Here is a 25,008-nt window from a genome sequence, read left to right on the forward strand (position 1 = left end):
GTGAAAATAAACGGTTCGCTTGAGCAGGCATGAACAGCAGGACATTTCACCTGTATGTCATTTATCACAGGAAATCCATCAGTTCGCTAATAGGGGCCGTGGGCCTGAGTTGGAAGTCGATATTTGATTGCGGCCAGCACCAACTTCACTTTTTCCCTAAATAAGTGGCTAAGAAACACTCATTTTACGGTGGTTGAGCGTGCCAGAAGGGCTGGAGGGTGTGGAGCAGTTGTAGCAGGACTGATTGAGAACTGGGCAGGCGTGCAGCTGACTGGGAGTCAGAATCAGAGAGAGTATTAGCAGGTTGATGGGGGTCTCGCTTCATTATCTTAACATGCAACCAAAGCCTTTTCTGGGCTTTTTCTATTAAACGCTGAGGTCAGACTGTCATCAGCGCAACATGATTTTTCTTGCTTATATTGACTTTACGCTCTTTTTATTTATTTCCTTAATTTATTGTTTTTTGTTGATGTGCTTTGACGGCCGGTCTCCTTTTTCCCCACTTTGCGCATAATATTCTAAAACAGAAGATCATGATCGTGTGAACACGGGAGGAGCTTCTGATTTATATACTTTCCTATCACGCTGACATGTTTAACGATCTGTGATAAGTCACTGAAGCGTCTCCCTCAACCTGTGGCGAGGAATTAATAAGGACTACTACTCAAGCTACTTTGACTTAATTCACTTATGATATAGTTTTATTTATAGATGAGTAAAAGGCTATCAATTTAACAATAAAAGGGGGCAGTTTGTTCTTTTTTTAATGCTTCATAGTTATAAAAAATCCGGTCTTTGTAGCAATATTGCTTCCCCTGGTTATTATTGTGTGTATGCCGGTAAAGTAGAAAGACTTAAAAGAAAATAATGTTTGATCTGCTTTTGAAAAAGAAGTTCCGTATCCACAGGGCACAGCTGCGCCTTAATGTTTCTTAGAAAGAAAAATATTCGCACACAGGAAAGCCCTGAAATATCTCGATTATTTTAGTGTAGTAAAATAGCCCCAATAAAAAATGCAGCTACAATACTTCTAAGAAATCTGCCTTTGCATTTATATTACAGAAGCAGGAGGAGGAAAATTTGACCTTCAAAAAACAAAAAGTAATTAACTGTTATCACCATTTTAAATATTATATCCATGCTTTATTGTTGACCCTGAAAGAAACTGTTACATACATTGTATACATAAATAGATACATAAATAATTAATATTCAAACAGACACACTGTCTCAGTGAAGTCCATCGATGTTGCATGTCTGACAGGTGTAGATGATATGTACAGCTGAGGTCTACCACAGTTTATGTAGAGCTGGAACGGAAGGAGTACCGGAGGCAGGCGGAGCCGAGTGGGGGGTTTTTTTTGTGCACTGTTAGCAGGAGGTGAAAGTTTTCCAGAAGAAGTTTTTACAGGGAGCTTTGCGGTCGCGCTGGGGAAGCGATAGCCTGTTATACACAGCTCTCTCCTCCAGACGAGACTCCAGCGGCTCCTCGAGCTCCACAGGTGTCGCTTCTCCCGGCAGCATGTTTGTGTCCAGAGCTCCATCCAACAAGCCAGACACCAGCTTTAGGATCAGCTCCTTGCGTTCTTTGCTCAGCTCCTAACCAGGATATCAGAAAGTAGAGGAAATGTTATCACGGAGGAAAAATCATGGAAGTGTGATTTTCAAACACCTTTCAGTGATGCTCACAAATCATTAATACTTTTCCCATTTTAGATAATATAAACTGACAACATTAATCATGTCAGTGAAAAGCAGTTTTAATTCAATTTAAAAAAGCCGTTCTTAAATATCTTACTATTTATTTTCATAACCACAGATTTTGTTGTATTGTAAGTTACATTTTTCTTTTTCAAAATTCTAATCATTCAAACTATTTCCCATGTAGTAATTGGATACATTTATCAATAATTTCAACTGAAAGTCATTAAAAAAAATACCATGAAGCTAATCTGAGCAATACAAACAATTTCCTCACCCTGTTCACATGGATGGGGCTCCTATCCTCCACAGGAAGCACGGCAGCTGCTCTAACGCTGAACACAACCCCCATGAGAGCTGCTAACACCACCAGGAGCTGCATGCTGTGACAGGAGTGCAGGTGACCGACCAGAGCTACAGTCACAGGAGCAGGAGGCTCACAAAGACAGTGTGACTGTGTGTGTCTGTGTGTGTGTGTGTCTGAGCAGGAGGGTCTGAGCAGCTCAGACTAGCCGGAGATCCAGAGAAGAACGGTGGGGGAAAAAAAGTGGAGTGCAGTTGGTGGCAGCTGCTCAGAAGATTTGGAAACCACAGATGTTTCGTCAGCTCTACCTCTAAAGCCCCTCACTCTTTTATACGCCTCTACCCCCCTCATGTTTGCCACTGACGTAGAGGGTGGTGGGTGTATGACGGAGGGTGGAGGGTGTGTGTGTGTGTGTGGATGTTGTTGGGGGTGTGTACGAGAGCATGAAAGAGGAGGAGAGATGAAGAGGTCAGGACACAACAAATGGAACCGTTTAAAAGTTAACCTTTTTGACAAATTGTGAGATGGTTTGCGTACATGTGATTCATCGGGAGGAAACATCTGCAGCGCACGACGACGTCAATCGCCCGTTACCAGGTTTTGACATCAACTAATGCATTCGCAGTTACGATAGACAATCTCAGAGAATACCTGTCAGACAGGTGGACGGACAATTCCACAGCTCATCTAAAGTGTGATACCAACGGATATGCCTGAACCATTTTTAGCACTTAAAATAAAGCGGTCACATTTCCCTGTAGCAGGAGTCAAAGTAGATCTAAAAGAGATACAAATTGATCACCAGCCAGCTTATCTTCCACTCCCAATGCAGGCCGCTGTTTGGCACCCTACCCCGGGCAAAATCTTATTCCTGTCATATTGCTTCTATATGCCTCTTTGACACCTGCAGATTGCAATTGAACGGTCTGACACTCCCACTGACTCGCCAAAATCTCTTCAGGAAATGCACATCACCAATCTCGTGGAGTTAGCATAGCTGTAAAAATGAAGCAGCAGTGTTCAGTAGTTTAGTGCTGATCCATAAGGATCTTATGGTTATCTTTGCATTAACATGGGCCCCGTGATTTGATGCATGTGGTGTCTCTGAATCGAAAACAAATTAAAGTCCTTTGCTTCACAATGGATACCAGACGCACTGCACAACAAATGGATTCTAAAACTGCCACTGAGGTTTTCTACACAATAGCATTAACAGAAGTAAAAATTAATTCCTCAACTCTTTACACAAGTTTAACTACTAATCAAGTTTGCTTACATAAAAAGTCACATTTTATAGGTCTAATGAAGTGACATAACATAAACTTATTTACCAAAGAACACCATAAACTGTGTTTTATGGTTAACAAAAAACTAAACATTTAATACTATATATTTTTAATATATATAAAAAAAATATTCTATATTTTTAGAATCTGCTGTCAACCCATGAGACATATCATGAAATAGCACAATTAAGCTGAGTTTACAGGTTTCACTGTTTTGCTACTGGCAGGGAACATGCGGCGCTCGTATTCCAGTATGCCTCGTTTGATATGTTCAAATGGATTTCTCATGCTTCCACAACAGTCTCTGGGTTGATTTCTGCTGATCTGAAGCTGGCCCAAAGGAAATCCAAAGATTAGCTGAATGTTAAAAATTGTTATATTGGCAGTTCAGTGTGTTTGAAGAATATACAGCAACTAGTCAGCTTAAAGGGATCTGCAGATGACACTGCAAGAGACTTCAAACACTTAAGGATCCCCAGCATGCGACGACTACTATAGGTGCTCCGAGATTGCATTAATGTGCGTTAAAATCTCCATTTTCATTATTACGTGTTGTTGAGTCACCACCTCAACGAGTATCTGAAATACATGGCTGAAAATCAGTGACTCACAGATCATATAAGGGTTTTATGCTTTTGTTATCCAACAAACAGGTGAATCTGTACATGTGGGAACAAGCCATCAATTTAGCTGTAGAAGAAATTAATTTTAATGTCAGTCTATTGTATTCCCAAGTTTTGTTCCTGTGGTATGGAGATGATTAAAACCCAGTCAAATTAAAAATTCATGGCTGCCTGTTCATTGGTGCCAACACAAGCCCATAGAGATGTGCTTCATTTCCTATATTACAGTATTAACACTCACAAGCACAAATTATCTTTATCATCCAGCTAGGGGCACAGCTCCTGTGTAAAAGCAGCGTGACAACATAGCACTGAACTGCAGGTTGGTCCCATTATAAAAAAACAAAACCATAAAATTAGTGAAGACTGAGGTTTTTCACAGTAGTTTGAGTTGATGCAACTGAATGTTAAGTTCCACAGTGACACTTCCCATCGTAAAACAGTGAACAGCTCAGAGGGGCCGACTGCTTTTTACTCTAAATCAAAGAATTTCAGCAGTATAATTCAAACATTGAGACGGCCCTAAAACATAAAAGATTCAAGGATGCCACCTGGTGCCTGAATACCAAAGCTGCACGTGTCTCAGCACTACACTGCTCCCACCTGCAAACACAGATCCTGCTCACCATTTGCAGCAAAAGCAGCAGCTTGAAAGCGTGGTTGGAAAATGCAGATCTTGAAAGACAAAACATAACCCAGCCATTGATCCACTAATTATGCGTTACCAGTTTATTACAGTTCATGATTCTTATAAAAAAAGACAAATTCATTCATTCAGGTATAACACTGTGTCCCAGTAAAGAGTCAAGGTAGCGATAGCTAACAGTAAATCATGTTTTACATTAGCTCAAATCACTGAAATATTACATTTCCATTTAAAGAAACGATCTCACATCCTGCAGTCAGACTCTTACCACAGTACAAACAGTACACCCAGTAATCAATAACCAATACTGCATGCTATAACTGCATAATGAATTCATATGTTAAGACTATTCGTGGACTGGAAAGCTCTGGTAACATTTCTAAGTTTGCATGTTAATGTAATCTCTTTACAGTATTCTATATCAAACTGATGCTCAAAGCTGAGCCTTAACTAAACCAATTAGGTGCTTTTTTTTTTGTTTGTTTGTTTATTTAAAGGGATCTTTTTCCATTTAGCTTCTGAGTAGGAGACCATAAGACTGGTAGGTTATGCACAACCAGTTTCAGGCACTATAGGGTTTCTGTGTAGTGGACAGTATTCTGAACCATGATTGTGACAAGACCTCAAAATAATAAAGGTCACAAAATAAATGTGCAGTAGAGGATTACATACACCGATCAGCCACAATAAAATTGAAGCCACCGGCCAAACAAAACTGGGCGTCTGGGATTGGGATGTAGGTCTGCAAGGAGGTGTGAGTGGGGGTTACACATTTCCACAACAAAAACATTGTATTTAAAGACCTGATTAGCATTATTCACTTGACCTGTAAATCTGTGCCTATGTAACAATTACACATGTTGCGCCATGTGTAATTTATGGTATTTTACAGTAAACAGAATTAAAAACAAAACATTTCAGAATGAGGTTAGGTTTGCTTCTTCACAAAATGCAGATAAGACAATTACATGAACTGAAAGACAACACAAGAGTGTGTGCAAGACCGGCTCAAAATCAATATTTTCTCTGAACTGATACTCTTGGGATGATGTTTAACTACGTAGAGTTCAAGAAGCCATAGAAAAAGGTTGTTTATCCATGTTCTAAGGGTTGGCTGAAGGATGCACATGGCCCTTTGCTGCTGGTCATGCTTCACTGAGCACCTGTCGACAGACAACACACCAGTGAAACGCAGAAAATACCCGTCGGCATTGTGGGATTGCACTCCCAAGTGTGGCACAGAAAATCTATTCAAATTTGAAACCAACTTACCTTTCTTGCAAACTCTGGGAGAACGAACGACGCTTTGTGAATTTCAGGGTTGTAATATTTAAGGCTCATACTTTCCTTCTCTTCTTTTGACAGTGCTTTCACTGGTTCCCTGAAATTTGTTTCCTAAAAAACAAAAGCACAAGGACAAATGATCAGGGAGAAACAGTTATTGTGCTATGGAACATTTCTGCATTTTTTAGGCAATCCAAGAACACTTGGGGAAGTGTGGTGGATGACAAACTGAGAATGACAGTTTAACACCTACAGGATTTTTACTGCAGAGCATGAATCCAATTTGGCCGCTGGGATAAGTTGGAATGGTGCTGTAGGCGTAGTCCACCACAGGGAATAGGGTTTTGCAGAAGGTCTGCATCTCCTTTATCAGCTCCAAATGGAGCCACTGACACTCGCCTGTCAGTTACAATAGCAGGAGGCGGGGAGAGAGATCCAAAAAAGAAGAAAAAAAAAAGAAAAAAAAAAAAGTGTTACTTTCCCATCTTTTGGCATTGCTCAATCTGAAGGGAACAACTCAACAGAAAGTAATCCATTCAGTAACTGAATAACAGTAACACCTTTAACAGACTCAAAAGATTACTTATTAGCCAGCTTTTAATGCACAACTCCAGTGAAATATAAACTTACCCTGGGAACAAATAATTCCACCACTTCTCAATGCTGCCTTCATCAGCTGGTAGTAAGACTCCTTGAACAAGCTCTCAGCAGGTCCTGAAATAATGATTAAAGAGATTCTAATTGAGACTGTCTCCTTAAAGCATGTACCGTATTTGTGTTGCTTGATTAGCTCTTTGGGCACACAAGGATTGTGGGACTTTAATAAATGCAGAGGCTACAGAGATTCACTTCTGTGCAGTTAAAAGCAGCACCTACCCACTGGGTCTGATGAATCTGTTATTATTATGTCAAAGGCGTCCTGATTCTGCTTCATGAATTCAAAGCCATCACCAATGTGGAGGGTGAGCTTGGGACTGAAAAACCCTTTGGCCATCCCTGGGAGGAACTTCTTTGACACATTAATCACATCCTGAAGAGAAGACAACAAAAATGTCATCAATCAAAGGCAGCAGAGAGGACAATCCCTACATCATAAATTGTCAGGGTTGTTGCTCCCACCTCGTCGATCTCACAAAGAACTGCTGATTCCACCAGCGGATGCTTCACCACTTCCCTTAGCACACCTCCGTCTCCGCCACCAATGATGAGCACCTGTGAAAATGCAAATATAACCGTCAGAGCTGGAAATATCCCGAATGTACTGTTGTTTCACAGATTTACGAGAAATACCTTCTTAGGACAAGGATGGCTGCACAGGGGAAGGTTGGCAATCATTTCCTGATAGGCAAACTCATCCCTCTCTGTGCACTGGATCACTCCATCAAGCACCAGCACATTTCCGTAGGTTTTGCTGGAAAGTAGCATTACAGCACAGTATGAGGCAACAGGAGCACTTTTACATAAGAGCTGCCCTAGGAATCAGATGTGTAACCACATGCTTAACAAATACATGTACCGTGACTTAACTTAATCTAGCGTTACTCTTAAAGTTTACACTAAAGTTTCAATGACATACAAATCACGAGTCAAGCTTAAAAACTTCGTATCTTTAAACCATCTTGGAAAAAAAAGCATGCTCTAGGTTGCTCATTCAGTGCGAGCACAGCTAACAGCTAGCAGCGTTAGCTAAGTGAAGTGAGCCTCACAGTACTCACCTCTTGAAAACCATAACATCTTGAAATTTGGATTTCTTGTGGTAGAGGACCTCCTCTACTTGGAGACTCATTGCTTGCCCCGGCCATAGCGTACAAGACTCTGTAAACCATCCATCTTTAATGTGGTCCATGACAGCTGCCTAACGTGTTTGGAAGCGTGGCAGTGAAGAGTGACGACAAACGCATTGCTTAACCGCGAGACTTGACGCCCTCTTCTTAAAGCGAATGGGAGGGCGCTGACGTAGCTGGGTCTTCACGACGCTAACCAATTGCGTGGCAGGTTCTCTCGTATAGTTTGTTTGACTTCACATCGCCTGCACCGCCCTGTAAGCACGAGCTGAGCAGCCCACGTGAAGCCAAAGCAAGGCGTGTGAATACACCCGTGCGTTTGGACACCAGGGTGCGGGAGACGAGTGTATGCCTGTTTAATAGTTTCAAGGAATCCTTTCTTTTAAAACAGTCAGTTGTTATATTCGCAAGTACTTTCCAGAGGCGGATCTAGAAGGGTGGCATGTGCCCTGGAGCGGATCTAGAAGGGTGGCATGGGGTGGCATGGGGTGGCATGTGCCACCCTAAAATGATCTCTTACACCCCTAGTGCCACTCTAGTTTTGCATATGACTGTGTTGTTTATTAAAATAAGATAGCTTTAACACTTTGAGCCTAGTTACATTTAACAGTGAAGATAAATTCTAAAACTTTCTTTGAATGAGTGTGCAAGAAAAAAGAAGTAGTACTCCGCCCAAAACCTTTTGAGCAAATACAAAAGTGGTCAAAGGTCTGAGTTGGGTTCATTTCTGCCTGTAAAACGAAACACTGTAAAGTCTGAAGCTTTTTTCAATCTAACTTTCAGATTGTGTCAGTCAAACATTACGGAGAGAAAACTTGTCTTAGCCAAGATTCAATTCACTCATGTTCTAATTGTGACAGAGCTAACTTCACACAAATGACTGCATAAAATAAGAATAAAAAAAACAACAAACAACTCTAAACACTGTTCACTCTCTTGGGCAACTGGCTCTAAACTTTGGCAGTTACATAAACTTAGTTATATAAACAAGACATTGAAGGCTTAACAGCCAACACAACCACATTGGCTGTCTTGTGACAAATAGTGGTTGAAGGATAGGGGTGCCGACCAAGTTGGTAACCAGCATGAGGAGGAGGTGGCAAGCCGTTGTAGCTGTTTATGGCTCTTCCACATGCAACAGAGGCCCCTGTTTGTTCATTGAATAAATTGTTAAATTGTCAGTATGTCTTGTTTCTTTAGATTGTAATCATCCAATTCAACAGACGACACCAAACAAGGTGTTTGACATTCACAGAGAAAATTTGGAAAATTTGGAATTTTTTCATAGGCGCAACCCACCCGCACCCGCATTTTCCTTACAAAGGTGGCACCGCTTAAGGAAAAATCAAAATCTGGTTTCCAACGGTATAAGATTTATTGTAAAGAAGCTTTGTTACAATAGAGTAATAATCAACCAAACATGAATTTTGTTACTTTTTGTGGTAAGTTTAGATCTTCTGTCCTGCTGGGTTGAAGATGCCTGTGTTAAAATCTATGTTTTAGAATTTGTAGCCTCGTTGTAGCAACGCCCACATTTTAGAGTATGGTTTACTGTCATGCAAAGACATACAAGAAATCTTTTTTAGAGCAACAAAGCTTAAACAGTAAATTTACATCATGTTTATTTATATATCAACATACCTGCATATAACCGGCTGACTATGGAAACTTGTTTTTGACGCAGAATTTTTATTTCTATTTATTTATTTATTTATTTAATTTGCTGTGACTGAACAAAAACTGGTCAGTTTGGAGGTATTTTTCTTAGTAAGTCTCAGACCAACCCAAACCCTAATCCTAACCCCAATCTAACCAGAAATGATGGTAGTTACTTAAATGGATTAATTTCAATAGCATTTGAGTTTAAAACAGTAAAACGATTGTCTCAGACTGAAATGTCAATATCTGCAATTCCAGTTCGACATCAGAACAGCCACTCTAAATGGACTCTGAGGACAGATCTCAGCTGTTACATTGCACAAGGCGACAGTGCACTCTTAGTCTGTTTACATTAGGCTCAGTATCTCCATGACAGAGTGTTATACCCAAAGGCAAAAGTTAGCTGAGCACACAATTAAAACTTGTCTGGGTAAGCCCAGAAAATTTACAACAAAGTTCAAAGTTAAATAAAAAAAAGGCACCTCAATGGCTGCTGGCAGAAAAATGAAAATCTAATCCTCATACCTCTAATCCTCAAACACAAACCTGAAATTCACACGGGCAGAGGAGCTTTATTTAGTTTCCTGTGAAAGTATGTTTTCATCTGTTTAAACAAGAACCTGTCATTGCTCAACAGAAAGTAAAATATGCTAAAGGGGAGCAAACAATTCAAACTTGTCGGGGCAAGCAAAGAAAAATGTAAGCAAAGATCACAATCATATTAAAGTTTGTAACCTTAAAGCGATGTGATCCAAAGGTGCAGTGCAAACATAGTGCCTGCAGTCTGTTACCAATAAAGCATTTTTCATGGTGCAGGTCCACTAAAACACAGCTAATAGGACAAGACATAGTACTAGATGTTGTATCAAAGCCTGCTGTTAGTGAAACATAAGATTCATTGTGCTGAAAATGAAAAACAGCAGTTATTTTATTCTTTATTTTTCCCGTTTGGACCATTTGGTGAGTTTTTACTTGACACTCAAAGTAAAGCTTGGGACCGTCAGTCAGACATTAATGAAAAGCCTCCTTGCGTCAAATTTGACATTTTCTCGCAATCATTTGTAACTACGTTTTTTGCGACAAGCACAGTCTGTAAAGATTCACCGGCGATTTCATTAGGCACACCTTGGTGCTACCAAGCTGGATCCTCTTTTGCTTTCAGAGCTGCTATCTTTGCAGCAGATTCAACCATGCTATGGAAATATAACTCTGAGATTAATCTTCCATTCCACAACATCCCACAGGTCCTTTCTTGGACTGAGATCTTGTGATTTGAGTACAATGAACTAAGTGTCATGTTCAAGAAAGTAGTTTGAGCTTTGGGACATAGCGTGTTAAGAGCGGCTTCTTCTTTCCACTGAGACCATTCTCGATGAGGGTTCAGCAAAGAGTAGAGGGATCAGTTGAAGGTCCAGATGCATCTCAGGTCCCGTTTCAGGTCTACTAGATTGTTTTCCCATTTCTTAAGGACCTGCCATTCAGATACTGATCATCTGCTGTAGACAGTTTTTTTTTTTTTTTTAATTTTTCCAGGCCTCATGTTTCACTTGTCAGGTTTCTTGTCAGTTGTCTGTTATGTATATAGAGGTGACTTTTTAAAGCTTGAATGTGTCATAGGCCAGTGTTAAGTGGCTTTACAGCCAGAAATAAAACTTATTCCTTTAACGGACCAAAGGTCCAAAGATCAGGTACAAAGACTGAACTGTAAATGGACAATGACAGCCAATGAAAAACTTAGAAAGTCATTCAGAGACTGAACCATCCCATTCACTTAACCTTATCAGGGTCAAAGGGGAGCTAGGCAGGGTACACCCTGGACAGGTCGCCAGCCTGGCGTAGCAGGGCTAACAGAGCTAACAGAGAGAGACAAACAACCATGTGCACTCACTTTCACACCTATGGACAATTTAGATTCACCAATTAACCTAACCCCACAACCTGCATGCCTTTGGGCTGCCAGAAGAAGCCAGAGTACCTGGAGAGAACCCCAAAACATGCAAACTCCACACAGAAAGGCTTGAGCTGAGTGGAATGAGTTGAACTCAAGACCTTATTGCTGTGATGCAACAGTGCTAATCACCGTGCTGCCCCCTTCAGAGACCTTGGGGAACTATTGAACAAGACAGCTTAAAAAGAACACACCAAGAAAGTTTGGCTCTTGAAAGCAAAATCTGAAGAAATGAAGTGTGGCTCTAGACTTTTGCACAGTAGTCTCTACCATTTTTAGTTCATTCTTAACAAATTATCGTACACTTTTAAAATCAAATCTAATAAAAGAAGTTAAGCTCGAGAACTAAAGTAAAGCTCTAGATTGATGCTGACACTGTATTATTGTAGGGTATACCTTACAATATAAAGTGCCTTGAGGCGACGGTTGTTGTGATTTGGTGCTATATAAATAAAACTGAAAGAACATGTGCAGCATAGTCCACACAAGCTAAGAAGGATAATGACCAATTTTAGCTATTAACTATTATTTTAATATCAGTGTTGGTAGTAATAATTCTACATAATACTGTTGCACAAATAAAAAACACAAGGCAGGGTTTACCTCTAAAAACAATCTTTAATTAGGAGGTGTGCGCTTACACATATTTACAGTGTAAACTGTTCTGCAGATAGAAAAAGACACTTTTTGATTCAAAATTCATTAAATTCTGAAATCCTGGATTTTACTTGGCTGCACAACAAGGACAAAAAAAAAAAAGAGACAAACACTGTTTCTGCAGGGTGAAAAGGTTTTAAAATGGAGACAGAAAATAGCATCAAAGACAGCCTATCTTTTGGGCCAGTTATGCCGGAATCCTCTGCAAGGGGGAAGAAAAGGACAGAGTGGTTAATATTCTGTGAGTTTGAATTAGCAGGGCCAGAAAAACCTCTGTACGCTGAATATATTTACCGATCCGATTTTCCAGGCAGGTACGACATACTTCGGTTGCCAGCACCAGTGTTGTTTTTCTGTCCCTTAGGAGTTTTCTGTTACACAAAATGTAGCAATTCATTATTAAACATGAATATATTTACATGTGGTTCGGTTAATAAATTATTTTAACAGAGCCATACTTTTCTCTTAAAATCGTGGGCTTGCCGGTTTGGATCAAACTGTGTGTTATCCTTTGATGTGTTACCTGTAGAAGAAAAGAGAGTGCACAGAATTTAAATTAATTTTTTTAGATTTTAAAACAACTGCAAATGAATGAAAAATAAGCCGTGGTTTCACCCAGTATAATAAAAAAATTATATGCGTACCAGCAAAGACTTTGAGGTCTGACTGACTGTAGTCAAAGGGCTTGAAGCTGTCTTGAGGAGTTACTTCTGTCTTCTGGGGTTTCTCTGCAGATTTCATTAACTTCTTGCTTGGTTTGGGAGTCAAGTCTCCAACCTCACTGTCGACCCTCTCTCTTTTCTTTCCGCCAGCGTTTGATGATTCCTAATTAAATAGGTCAGTAACACTGCATTCAGTAAAATCCTGATAATGATCACTTTAATGAACACCTCTGTAAATGTAGACACTGTTAAACTAGTTAGAGTTTATCCCCAATCTTGAATGCATGTGACCCCTTATTCTATATCTGACGTTTTTTAGTTCAATGTTTTGCTGTTTAAACATTTCACAGAGAACGGTCAATTTAAGCAAAAATATCCAATGACCAGACTGCTTTGAGCTGACAGAAAGTCCAAAGAAACTCAAAAAAAACACTTGCTACAACCAAAAGAAGAGCATCTCTGAATGCACAGTATGTTGAATCTTTAGGCAGATGGTCTTCAGTAGCAGAAGACCATTTGAGAACAGCTAACAGCAGCAAACTGGCTACAATTCACTGAGGCTCACCAAAACTGGACAACAGGAGATTAGAATAACCCTGCCTGGTCTTCATTTCTGCCTCGACATTAAGATGGTAGGGTCAGAATGTGGTGTAAACAACATGAAAGCACACATCCATCCTGCTTTGTATCAACATTTCAGGCTTCTGATGGAGGAAGGGTGTGAGGAACATTTCCTTGGCACACTTTGGGCCACTTGTGTTGATGATCCGCATATTTAATTTGGCCAAGATTTTATGCTGGATGCTTCCTGACACAACCCTCCCCATTTGGCACCATGGATTGGCACTATGGAGTACACTTCTTTGTGAGAAAGAGGTAGGTGCTAGGGATAAGGTGATAAGGTGCTAGGGATAAGGCTGAGGCAGATGATCCTCTGTGACAACCACTAAAGGGAGGAGCTGAAAGAAAACGAGGAGTACCAGCTGAGCATGGTTGAAATGCCACAGCCTGAGTACTGCTGCTGACTATCTCCACCTCTTTATTGCCGTAGTGTACTCTCTTCTGCTTCCAGCAGGATAACACAGCACGTCACAAAGCTCAGATATTCAACATGATATCCTTTTGGGATGTGGTGGAACACGAGCTTCACAGTGCAACATGCTCTAAACGCTGTGCTGAGCTGCATTTATGCAGTGCCACCAAAATCTTAGAGGAATATTTCCAGCACCTTGTTGAGTAAAAGGTGCTGGATAACAAAAGAATTGAGGCAGTTCTGAAGGCAAAAGGGGGCCAACCCAGTACTAGGAAGGTGTACATAATGTAGTAGCTGGTGAATGTATGTATTTATGGTGTATACAAGCCTACATAGGATCTGTCTTTTGACAGTTTGCTTGTTACAAGTCAGCTGTATCAAGACTGGAGAATTACGCATTAATGTTACAATGAAGATTATACATTGTTTTTACACCAAAGAAGCAGGACACCTGGTTTAAAAGCTTACAAAATGAAAACATCATTGTGAATAATTACCTAAAACACACATTTCTTTATACATTTTAAATGCTACAGCAGTGCTTCCTTATTTCCCAAGCAAATTAGTCTATTCAGCTTATTTCATTTTGCTCACTAGCAAGTTTTATTTTTCTCATGCCACTGTTGGTGAACAACCAAATCACTGCACAACCCTTTTGTAATATTATTTATATCAGAGCAGCAGGAGCTTCCGAAAACCACTGAGCTTTCTTTCAAATTGTAATTAGACAAGAAAAACTTCACTGCCCAAGTGCCAGCTGAAACCGACAGTTAGCCGAAACGGCCAATGTTCTGCTGAAGTTGGCAAGTTGACGACTGTTACTTTCAAGCGTTGCTGCCAACATTTCCGACTACGATGCACGCCACCAGATGGTGCCAACGTGCTTATATGAGGGTGCCAATTCAGCAGGGAGTGCCTTAAAACCAAGTTTTCACTGAAACAGTCATCACACAGAGGATTAGTCTGGTGCACGCCATTAGTGTTCGCTCAAACAAATGATGGCAAAGCCTCAGATGGTGAAAGGTAGAGGGGACAGAGTATTTAAAAAAGAAGAAGGAAGCACTATGGTGGGAAGACTGTGCATGAGTAACCAGGTGGGTGTAAAGCAGTAATCCCAGTAGATGGAGCGACCAGTAAATGGGCTTTTGGGCAGAAAGGAGCTATTGATGCTCTCCAGGGGAGGAAAAAAAAATAAAAAATCATGTGATAAGTAGAGGATGAGTCTCTTAATGCTCTAGTCCCACGCTGCGGATTCTGTTTCCCCAGACACATCATGTGACAGACATAAATATTAAAAGGCCACTTCAATGCCAGTGCTGCAGACTGGTAAAAGGGCTTGCTTATGAGTCACTGTATTTATGTGCAGAAAAACCAAATGCATCATCAGAAAATGGGGGGCAATGCAGAGGGTTAAACTGGCCATTAATGTAGAGGCTTTAACATGTTCTTGAGCGAGTATAACTCAGCTCTCACACCACAGGGACACCGAAGCCCATCTAAAGTTGAAAAGAGAAAATGGCAGGAACAGAAAGTGAGTGACTCACCGCTACTTGCTGGCGAACTGTGGCGACGTTCTTGAGAGACTCCTGATAACTCTGTTTAGCCTTTGTCCTTTCCTCTATGGAAGTCAACATTAAAAACAATGAGGAACATAAATTATGGGTGAAAAAAAAAAAAGATCAGTTTAGAGTAAATTAACCCTGTTACCCGTCTGCTTTTTCGCCATTTCCTTGGCTTCCTGCTTGGCTTTCTTCTTGGCCTCTAATTCAGTCTGTTGCTGTTCAACACTCTGCAGTTTCCACCTTTTACTGATCTGTCAAGGTGAGAAGTTTGTAGTTGTGAATGTTCAAATAGGGACGAGGTAAAAAGAAAAAAAGAAAGAAAAAAAAACAGGATATGGATCAGTGAATGGAGCTCTTTGATTACCTCGAATATTTTTGAAGACGGGTCAAACTTGGCATTTTTGTTGACGTGCACATCAGTGGAGGGTAAATACTGAAATCCCAAAAGGAAGACAAATGAATACTGAACCTCAAGTTCGGCGGCACACAACCAGCACCGAGGGTAAATCACTGCCTGCCTCTTACCATTCTAAAGGGGTTTTCAAAGGACTCAATAATACGTCTGGCTTTCATCTGAGCCGCTGAGCTTGACTCCTGGTCATCCTTTATTTCCACCTCCTTTAACAAAAAGCAGAGATCTCACATTTCGCACCACAGTTACACACAAATCATCTCACTCTGAATATACTAAATGTTAATCTCTACCTCAAACAGTGTGATTTTAGCTGATGCCACGAGACCGCTTTCTTTCCGTACATCCACATCCATTTTGTCCTCATCCTCTGAGAACAGCATCCCCTGCTTAACTGGCAGTTCTGAAAAAAATAAATGAATGCATCAATACAAAGCCTAATGGGCTAAAATCTGCTATCACTTGAGTGATGCAAAGCACACACGAGCATGAAGCTTACCATCAGCAGAAATTTGAGGGGGATCGCTCTCAGAAACCCTGGATGTATCATGGGGACCAAACAACGGGACCTCAGGCTGGAAAATGATATAAAACCACGTTCATTTCCCCTGCAGTCATTCAACCTCCAAAATCAATGGGATTTAAGCCAACCTTTTTAATGGGCGTGAGTCCTTTCTTCTTCTGCGCAGCAATCTCAGCCTGCGTGAAATGCAAAAGATATTGCAATATTTGACTGATCCTGGTCCCTCAAATCATCAGTGACATCTCAAACATTGAAGTTATAATACCAAGAGGGGAGAAAACCCCCCAAAACATCCCCCCTGCTGCCACTCATCTTTCCTCACCTTAAGGAGGGGCATTTCCCTGGCCTCCTGCACTAACAAATGGAGCTCATTGATGTACTGCCTCACGAGTGGGGGCACGGGGTTACAGCAGGCAATGATGCCCTGAGGCTCCCTGTGTAGGTAAAGACAAAATACTGAGCTGGAGGTTATGAATAAAAACATTAAATTCATCTGCTCCACAGTGAAAACAACAAGAACCGGAAAAAGAAAAAGAAGAAGAGAAAAAAAGAGAAGAGAAATACAGTCAACTTACTTGGGCAACTCCTCAGATATTTTGATCATCATGTGAGTGGGCAGGACGTATCTAAACACACAGGTAACACTGGATTAAAACATGTTACGACTTCCAAACCCTAAATCATTTGGACTGTAAAATGTAGCTGGACAGGAAGGATAAGCTAGAGAGAGGAAAAAAAAAAAGCTACAGCAAATTTCCAGAACAAGAAGTCCATCCATTTCCAGGCAGCCTACCCGGTGCTTTCATCTTCCTGCCTGGCCAGTTTGTCCCTCCAGGCAAACAGCAGTCTGAAGGCAGTGAGCTGCTGGGTGTTAAAAGACTTTTTCTGCTTCCTCTGCAGCTCCAAATATGACTCTTCTGTGTAGATAGGCTTCACATATTTCTGTTTGGGATAGAGAGGGGGGGCACATGGCGAATCGTGACAAATGTCAGAAAATCTTGGGAGGTTATGGTGTGGAAATGTAAAAATTATGGAAGCATTAAAGACTCCAATGGAACTATTAGAATTGAACAAGACTATTAAGGTTGATTTAGAAGTGTCACTTTAATCTTCATGGTGTATGAAGTGCACACCTTGAGGGAAATGCTCCTGCTCTTGTTCCAGACACTCTGCAGCAAACCAGGCTGTCCGTGGTTGAAGTCGAGAAGCTGTACCCTCACGCAGTCGTAGATATAAAGAAGGTAGTGGGTGTCTGTCCGGGCATACTGCACCATCTCATCTGGCAAGGGGCTATGTGGACAAATGTGGACTATATTTAATTTCCCCAAAACAACCGTACACCACTTCAAGCTAAGCGAAAATTATAAACCTATGCATTGATTAACCAGGTCGTCACCGTACCGAACTCTCCAGTCAGCCAGCTGGTAACGTTTGTCAGAGTCCACGTTGCAGAAGTGTTTTAGCAAGTGGTCGAGGGAATGCCTGGCCAGGTTGAGAGCCCGGCTTGCCTGATGTGTGTCAAAAAGGTTGACAACATACAAGCCAAAGTCTCTCTGGAGCCATTCAATGTCAGAATCTGCACCGTGAAAAACCTACGAACAAAAAACATAAAGTGTTGAGACCTCACCGGTGCAGAACAGCTTATTTAATAAAGAAAAATAATTAAGACTCGTTTTGTATCTATATATTTTTTCTCCAAAAAAGTGGAGACATGCTATGTAACATTTGGATCATTTTCGCAAATCTTTTAGTCGTTTAAAGCCTACGCACCACACTTTTTTCACAGGTGTCCTACAGTGAGTGAGTCATGTCTGCTCCCACACACACCACGGGACGCCTGCCAACTTTATCGGACGTGTTTGAAAATAATAAGGACACCTCAAACAAATTCCGGCTCAGGGGGGTTTAACTTTACAAACTTATAATCATTACACTGGTGAAGTTTTTTTTTTTTTCAAAAGGCCTCCATGTAATATCAAAAAGGAGATGATGAGATACAGCCCCAAGGAAAATACACTCCCTTGGGGCTATTTTAAGTGCATTTTCAGTTCTGAGATGTGGGAATGTAATGGCACTATGCAACATGGCTTTAAAAAACAGAAAGACAAGTAGTTAGACCACCAGACTGCTTCTCTTTAAATATCTATTTGACATTACAGGGAAATCATTCACATGTAGGTACAAACACCAAAAACTGGTGTGTAAACCCATTTATGATCATTTTACTGATAAACTTTATTGATCACTTTATTGATAATGCTCACAAGCTATTTATAAATCCAAACAGGGTATATGATTTTTCCCCAAGATACAGTAAACTGGACTTGGCTTTTTGAATGACCTTAGTGTCAAATCATGCACTTTTAACCAATCAAAAGTCATATCAGGTCAATTCAATTTTATTTATACAGCACCGAATCCCTGCAGCAGTCACCTCAAGGTGCTTTACAAACAACACCCCAACACACACAAAATACATTAATATAGACAAAACCCAACAGTTGAATGACACACTTTGAGCAACCACTTGGCAACAGTGGGAAGAAAAAACTCTCTTTTAACAGGAAGAAACTTCTGCCAGAACCAGACTCGGGGAGGGACAGCCATCTGTCGCAACGAGTTGTCAAGTCAACAGTACTCAGGAGATTTTTTCTTTACAATTAGCAATTGTGTGTGTGCGGAGTAGTACTACAAGTACGATTATTTGTTACGGTCATATCTCCCAGATGGACCCTTGGACTTCCCACTGGTTACCCAATTCTTGCCTGTGGCCCTTAAAAATGTTGTTTATGGTAATTTAGGTTTTAGAGCAGGTTGTCCACTATTCAGAAGGTCAGTGGTTCGATCCCTAGCTCCTGTATCAAACTAAGAGTAAAACAAAGTGCTATATTAATTACAGTCCATGTATCATATAGTAAACTAAGAGAGGGCAAAGCACTAACTAACCTTACGAACTTGATTAGTTACATGAGTAAGCCAATATCACAAATAACTGACACACGACTGTGGTGCATCGGTCACCTCGCACCGGGACAATCTAAATTTAAACCTGTCCAAACATGCCTGTCTGTTTAACTGGTGATCATAAGATGGCTGCTGGTGTGACAGTAAATTGCCTCTTTGTGTTGGCCTGTTTAAAAAGAAAAAACACTTAAAGAAAAAGAAACTGATAACAAGAGCTGAGCAAAGGGTAAAAGAGTCTTCCTGAACAGAATGCATGAAATTCACTGAGTTGAACAGGAAAAAAATGGCACCAGAAGAATGTTAACTGGCTGAACCTAACTGTATGCATCATAGTGCTACCAAAGCTGTAAAAGGCAATCCTTGACCTGCATGACACGCTGGTGCTGCAATTGTCATTGGACCGCTGGAACAACATAACAGAGTATGCAGCACAAAAAAAGGTACATTTTGACACTTTATCCACTTTAGACAGATTTTTTATTCCAGTTATCTGCTGCACTGATCATGTACCAGAACAACAGGTCATGCCTGTCCACTGCACTGCAACAAATTCAGGACCGAGATTAAAATTTTAAAAACAGCCGCCGACTGTGCAGCTGCCCACCTCAAACCAAATCTAACCAGACATGTAATCTCATCTGCTGTTGATAGAGCAGAGCAGGATTCAGAGGGAAAATGACAGGGAAGTGTCTCCATTACCTTGACAATGGAGGGGTCAGTGAATGCCTCATTCAGGATGTACATCTCGCTGCGGAGCTCCAAGGTGTCGATGATGAAGTCCTCCTCTCTGGTGGAGATCTGCATCAGACAGGTAAGGCCGAGGAAACTTCTGTAGGAATGATGCTGCGATGAAGAACAAAGAAGAAAGTGAGCAGTGAAATTTGTCCAAAAATGTCTAAATGAACAAATTCGTGATGCAAAATTTTAACATTACAGGGACCACAACACTATGCATATGAGCTTTGTACCTCCAGGTCCACTGCAAATTCAGACAATTTGCACAGCTTTTCATTTAGAGCTACCAAATCCTCCAGTGTATCAACAAATGACAACTTTGTCTCAGCTACTGGTTTGTACATCTGAAAAGAAACCACAGATTAGACAGAGGCCTAACCAACAGTGACAGCATCATATTATAGGAATCACACATTAAACATGAGTGTATTACCTGAGGTTCTGGCTTAGACAGAAGATTTTCTGGTATTGTAAGATGGTCCAGTTCATATTGGTATGGGTGTGCAAACCTGCATGGATCAAAATCCCAAGTTTAATTGCACATTTAAAAAAAACAAAAAAAAACATGGAAGAATATATGATGTGAATATTAAACAAGGTAGAAGGCTTACATGTCATCAACATGTTCCTGAGTTCTTTGCTGGTGGATGAAGTCAGCCAGGGCAGCTGGGACATCAAGGTCCTCAGGCCTCTCTTTACGCATTTGTTTGTTGGTAAAATCTATGGATGGAGAACAGGAAAGGTAATAAGTTTGACACGCTAAAGCAGGAGTGTCAAACATAAGGCCTGGGGGTGAGAATCAGCTCAGGAAAGACGCCGCTCTCACCCACTGGATGGCTTTGGAAAATTAGACTTTTTTTAACTTTATGAGCATGCATCAAGACATTAAATTTATAGTTAGACTTCTTTTCACTGACAGAAATCAGAGTTTCACTGGTATAAAAGGAGTTTGACATCCCTGCGTTAAAGCGATTATATTGTAATCAAAAACTTGACACGAGAAAACAACAAGTTGAGGAAGAATATGAGAGTGAAAAGCATGTCTTACAAGATGGAAGTGGCTTTACTGCATTTGGCTTGATGAAGATCTTGGGTATAAAAGGCGTGTTGCTGTTGTCAACTTTTTCCTTGAATTTCAGCTGAGGTCGTGTGATGTTCTTGGCATGGAGCAGTCGAAATGTCTCGGAACGACTGCTAGAACTGGACCCCTGATCAATAAAAGCATTGTTTAGGAAAAGTGTAGAACAAACATAAAACTTTCAAAAAACTTTTTTTTGTGTGTGCGTGAGATTTAAGAAACAACTGCCAGGTCTGGCACATATTGTTTCTTCTTGAATTCGGCCCAGAGCAGACACTGGCATCTGCAGTGTAATAGCGGAGAGGTTAATTAGCCAACCTTGCGATTCCAGCTGGAAACGACAATTTTTGGAGGCTGGAACCCTGCAGGCATGACAGGCTGCTGGCTCCTGTTCACCCCATCAGCTTCATCAAGAAGAATCCCCTGGAAATCAGACATGAGAGCTCAGGGTTACTTTGCAAAGACTTTTTCGTGTAGAAACTCGTTCGACACCCACGCTGCGGGTCATACCACTCTTTCGAGGATAACGTCATTTGAGTCCACGACCAAGTCGAACCTCTCCTCCAGCCCTGTCAGCTTGTTCCGGTCTCTCATGTGAGATCTGCATCCATGGTGTTGCATTATCTGACTCATACTAACACAAAGGCACAGTGAAAAGATTACATTTTGCTTACTGATGCACAGCTAGTGACAGGTTAGTTATTCAATAAAACAACTCATCTGCATGCATGTCAAAGGGCACGTCTGCACTAAAGCCTCGTGGGAGACTTCTGGAAACCTTTGCTGACCCCTGTTTAGTTTGAAAACTGCTACCTTGTGTTTTAATCTAGAGGTCCAGCAATTAAGAGTTTCTAATAACAAGGCAGCCAGCCATGTCTGCATCCTGGATGGGTCTGATCGCTTACTAAGGCTGATAGATCTTTTGTTATGCTGCATTATTTATAGTTATCATTGTGTTTTCGCTCTACTTGTGTAAGAAGTCCCAGTGCCATATGTCGCACAATTGTTTATCCACCTTTAGGAATCACCAGTCGATACACTTCACCTTTTGGTGTATTTATTAAAGCACTGGATGATTATGGATCTCTTCTGTTCAGAAAACCACAGTCTGCAAGCAGTTAGCTGCAGCCAGTTTCCCAAAAGAGAGGAGCTATCTAGGCATTACACAAAGTCTTATCTGAGAATGTGCATCTATCTGATTGGTTAAAACAGGTGGGGAGAAGTTGCTTGTTTTGCAGGAACTGAGGTGGCCGTGACCGATATCAGGCACCAGTTATCGTGTCTACAGCTGCCCTCATGCATTCTTTTATACTGAGATGTCAGCAGATTTCTAATTAGTGCGAGCGACTAAGCAATAACTATTAGTCAGTAAAACACTGTAGATTCTACTGATCCCAAACACATATCAAAACCAACACGTAACAACTTAATACTGGTGTGTTACTTTCAGTTACGTTTATAACCCATCATCAGTCGAAGCAAACGATCACTGATCGTGTTTGCTAGAAGCATCACACGTACATATAGCGTATGAGCAAAAGTCTTGAGTTCATTTCTTTGTATTTCGTTTCCAAGAAGCCAGACCTTCTTGCTATTTTTTAAAGTGCTTTTCTCTTGAGCAATACCTCTCCAGGCTTTCTCGAAGTATTTCAAAGGCTTTTGGACACTGGCTGCTTTTTCACTGATTTTAGTACCAGTACTTGTATCTGACCATGTTCAAAGAAATATTTTTTTTAGGCCACTTAACACTGACCTATGATTCATGCAAGCTTTAAAAAGGCACCCAACTGAAAGGGGGAACCAGTGCTGTGCCTACACATAACTTGGCACACAGCCAACTGTATCTTTAGGCATTTTGCTACTAGAAGCCTGTTTAAAAAACATCTTTTTGTTCTCATTTCTGTAGATGAATCTATGAAAAACGCTAGTTTATGCCCGTGAAATGAAATGTCTGACGGACATAAAAATAGCACTTTCTGCACCAACAATGTGATTCCCAGTGAGCTATCAGCTGAAAATTTGGCCTACCCTGGCATGGTGTGGAGTATGTTGTTTAAAAAAAATAATGAAACTGGAAAAATGGAGGCCCAAGGAAATAGTGGTAGGCATTAAAAACTATGTACAACAGGTAAAGAGTATTAAAGTAATCAGAAAGTGTCTCAGTGGAAGGATGATTGTCAGGAAGCCATTGTTAAGGAAAACAGGGAGAGAATGAGAATATGCCAAATTACATAAGAACTGGATTGAAAATCAGTGGCAACAGGTCTTACACCGTGAGTGTCTACAGCCACCTGAAAAACATGGTGGATCCTCTGTCATGAAACAGAGGGCAGCCAAAGACGAGCCCTGAATGTTTTCCAAGAAGCCTGGAGAACCATTCTCGAAGACTACTTAAAGAAATTACAACAGAGCTTACCTAACAGATTTAAGGCTGTGTTGAAGAACAAAAATGATCATACCAAATGTTGACTTTCAAACTCATTAGACACATGTACAAACTGTCTCTGTCTTATATACTGTATTTTTATCTGCATTTGCATGTTTCAATAAACTGCTGCACCGACAAGAAATGACGGGTTGCTCGAGACTTTTGCAAAGTACTTTGTAAAAATAATGACGTAAGAATGTAATATACATTTAGAGGCAAGCGGGTACAGATGGAAATTACTTTTTAAAATGAGTTGATATATGCTTGGTATACAGATATGGTTTAAGGTTTAAAAAGTAAAACATTCATGTGGTCTGATTATCATTAAGATCGGTTTTCATTATAAGTGGAGTGTACTGCTGCAAAACTGTAGTGTTCCTATACGCTGTAGTGTATATAAAATATATACACATATACATATGTATATATTGTGCTATTTCACTTCTTGTATTGTCTGTTTTTGTTACTGTTTGTACTGGAGCACTGTAACCAACATAATTTCCCATAGGGATAAATAAAGTATTCTGATTCTGATTAACTCACTGAATGCATTGTTGAATCTGTGAATTTAAAGAATAAAATAATGCAAGAACACACTATGTTCTCACCAGTGCAGGAGCTTATCTCCTTGACTTTCACAGAACTCCTGGAATCCTGGGAAGCTCCGATAGAAATCATATTCATCCCCAGCTTGAGGTAGGCCGGCAGATGCTTTGGTGGCTGATAATACAGCACCAAACCCATGCTGTAGAGAAAAAGATAGAGCTGTTAGTTACTGCTTTAAAGCCATTTTCAATAAATTGAAATGTTCATTATTACTTACTGTTATTACATCATATTGAGGGAAAAATAAGGTTTATCCACAGGGAAAAGCAGCATGGATATAGTGCTTATTGCATAATTTAAAATGCTCGAACTTTGTCATTGCTGGCTCTGTTGACTTTATATAAACATAGGCTGTTTAACCAAAGACTTTAATACAGTGTGTGGTTGGTCCCATTAGCTACTTTAGGACTGGATTTCTATCACTTTTCGTCCGTTACTTGCTACACTGCATGATAATAACTATTAACTACAGACTTTCACATTTCTAACGATTCAGCAAATACACTCCAGACTCGTAACGTCGACCTTTACCTTTACAATCACCTGTATAAAAGTCATCTTGTCTCAACAGCTTGCTGTGTATGTTTTCAACCAGCTATCAGGCATCCACGTTGCGTTCTTGCCTGCTAGCATGAACTCCAGATTTGTTTACTTACTTTAACAAAAGCGTCCACGTCTCTGAAACCGGGACACAACTCGTCTTTGTCCTCGTCATTGGTGTCCGAATTACTGTCCTTAGGGCCACTGCTCTTTAAATCTTTCTTCTTTGAAGAAGCCATCATTTAATTTGGTGCTGTGTACATGTGTACCGCAGGAAACAACTTGTTTCTTCGATGATTCTTCTGGGCCACTTGAATGCCGAGGGACAGACAGCACCACCTAACGGTGTGGGGTGGAAGGGCCACTACAAGGCGGACCGTATCACAGACAGGATGCACATATTTTTGACTTTAATTATGCTGCGCTAGGCTTAGACTGCTGGGGGCTTCCCATGATGCACTGGGAAACGTTTCTTTTTCATTCACCTATTTTCACACTCTGTGTTTATACACCACACCACAGCTATTAATAATGTCTGGCTCTCCTCCACAGTGTGTCTTTTCTCCTGACTTC

The 25,008-nt window shown here is 40.6% G+C and overlaps 3 protein-coding genes across 3 annotated transcripts; all 3 read right to left on the reverse strand.

The window, feature by feature from the left end:
* Positions 1 to 963: 963 nt before the first annotated feature.
* cort (cortistatin) lies at positions 964 to 2,100 on the reverse strand. Its single transcript, XM_031726494.2, has 2 exons — positions 1,979 to 2,100; positions 964 to 1,599 (listed from the first exon to the last, which is right to left on the reverse strand). Exons 1-2 carry the CDS (start codon positions 2,081 to 2,083, stop codon positions 1,372 to 1,374), a joined length of 333 nt encoding a protein of 110 aa, XP_031582354.1. The 5' UTR covers positions 2,084 to 2,100; the 3' UTR covers positions 964 to 1,371.
* Positions 2,101 to 4,620: 2,520 nt separating this feature from the next.
* On the reverse strand, positions 4,621 to 7,755 carry srm (spermidine synthase). Its single transcript, XM_031726467.2, has 8 exons — positions 7,560 to 7,755; positions 7,135 to 7,255; positions 6,964 to 7,056; positions 6,721 to 6,874; positions 6,475 to 6,558; positions 6,098 to 6,243; positions 5,833 to 5,955; positions 4,621 to 5,723 (listed from the first exon to the last, which is right to left on the reverse strand). Exons 1-8 carry the CDS (start codon positions 7,688 to 7,690, stop codon positions 5,706 to 5,708), a joined length of 870 nt encoding a protein of 289 aa, XP_031582327.1. The 5' UTR covers positions 7,691 to 7,755; the 3' UTR covers positions 4,621 to 5,705.
* A 4,078-nt stretch (positions 7,756 to 11,833) lies between these two features.
* On the reverse strand, positions 11,834 to 24,752 carry exosc10 (exosome component 10). The gene is made up of 25 exons (XM_031726461.2): positions 24,552 to 24,752; positions 23,898 to 24,034; positions 21,372 to 21,495; positions 21,180 to 21,284; positions 20,832 to 20,991; positions 20,395 to 20,503; positions 20,217 to 20,292; positions 20,017 to 20,127; positions 19,748 to 19,891; positions 17,486 to 17,676; positions 17,218 to 17,374; positions 16,878 to 17,026; positions 16,660 to 16,710; positions 16,407 to 16,518; positions 16,213 to 16,260; positions 16,061 to 16,136; positions 15,855 to 15,964; positions 15,675 to 15,767; positions 15,514 to 15,582; positions 15,295 to 15,400; positions 15,132 to 15,205; positions 12,537 to 12,717; positions 12,351 to 12,415; positions 12,187 to 12,263; positions 11,834 to 12,094 (listed from the first exon to the last, which is right to left on the reverse strand). Exons 1-25 carry the CDS (start codon positions 24,675 to 24,677, stop codon positions 12,064 to 12,066), a joined length of 2,682 nt encoding a protein of 893 aa, XP_031582321.2. The 5' UTR covers positions 24,678 to 24,752; the 3' UTR covers positions 11,834 to 12,063.
* Positions 24,753 to 25,008: the final 256 nt, after the last annotated feature.

Source organism: Oreochromis aureus, linkage group 20 (genome assembly GCF_013358895.1).
Source record: "Oreochromis aureus strain Israel breed Guangdong linkage group 20, ZZ_aureus, whole genome shotgun sequence".
NCBI classification, from domain to species: Eukaryota; Metazoa; Chordata; class Actinopteri; order Cichliformes; family Cichlidae; genus Oreochromis; species Oreochromis aureus.

Coding starts and splice junctions, on each gene's coding strand:
- cort (XM_031726494.2), bottom strand. CDS start 2,083: ATGCAGCTCCTGGTGGTGTTAGCAGCTCTCATGGGGGTTGTGTTCAGC. Junction 1,600..1,978: donor GCCCCATCCATGTGAACAGG/GTGAGGAAATTG, acceptor TATCCTGGTTAG/GAGCTGAGCAAAGAACGCAA.
- srm (XM_031726467.2), bottom strand. CDS start 7,690: ATGGACCACATTAAAGATGGATGGTTTACAGAGTCTTGTACGCTATGG. Junction 7,057..7,134: donor GCCATCCTTGTCCTAAGAAG/GTATTTCTCGTA, acceptor GCATTTTCACAG/GTGCTCATCATTGGTGGCGG. Junction 5,956..6,097: donor TGCTCTGCAGTAAAAATCCT/GTAGGTGTTAAA, acceptor TTTGTTTTTTAG/GAAACAAATTTCAGGGAACC.
- exosc10 (XM_031726461.2), bottom strand. CDS start 24,677: ATGATGGCTTCTTCAAAGAAGAAAGATTTAAAGAGCAGTGGCCCTAAG. Junction 15,965..16,060: donor CCCTCAAATTTCTGCTGATG/GTAAGCTTCATG, acceptor TATTTTTTTCAG/AACTGCCAGTTAAGCAGGGG. Junction 15,401..15,513: donor CGTCTTCAAAAATATTCGAG/GTAATCAAAGAG, acceptor TCACCTTGACAG/ATCAGTAAAAGGTGGAAACT.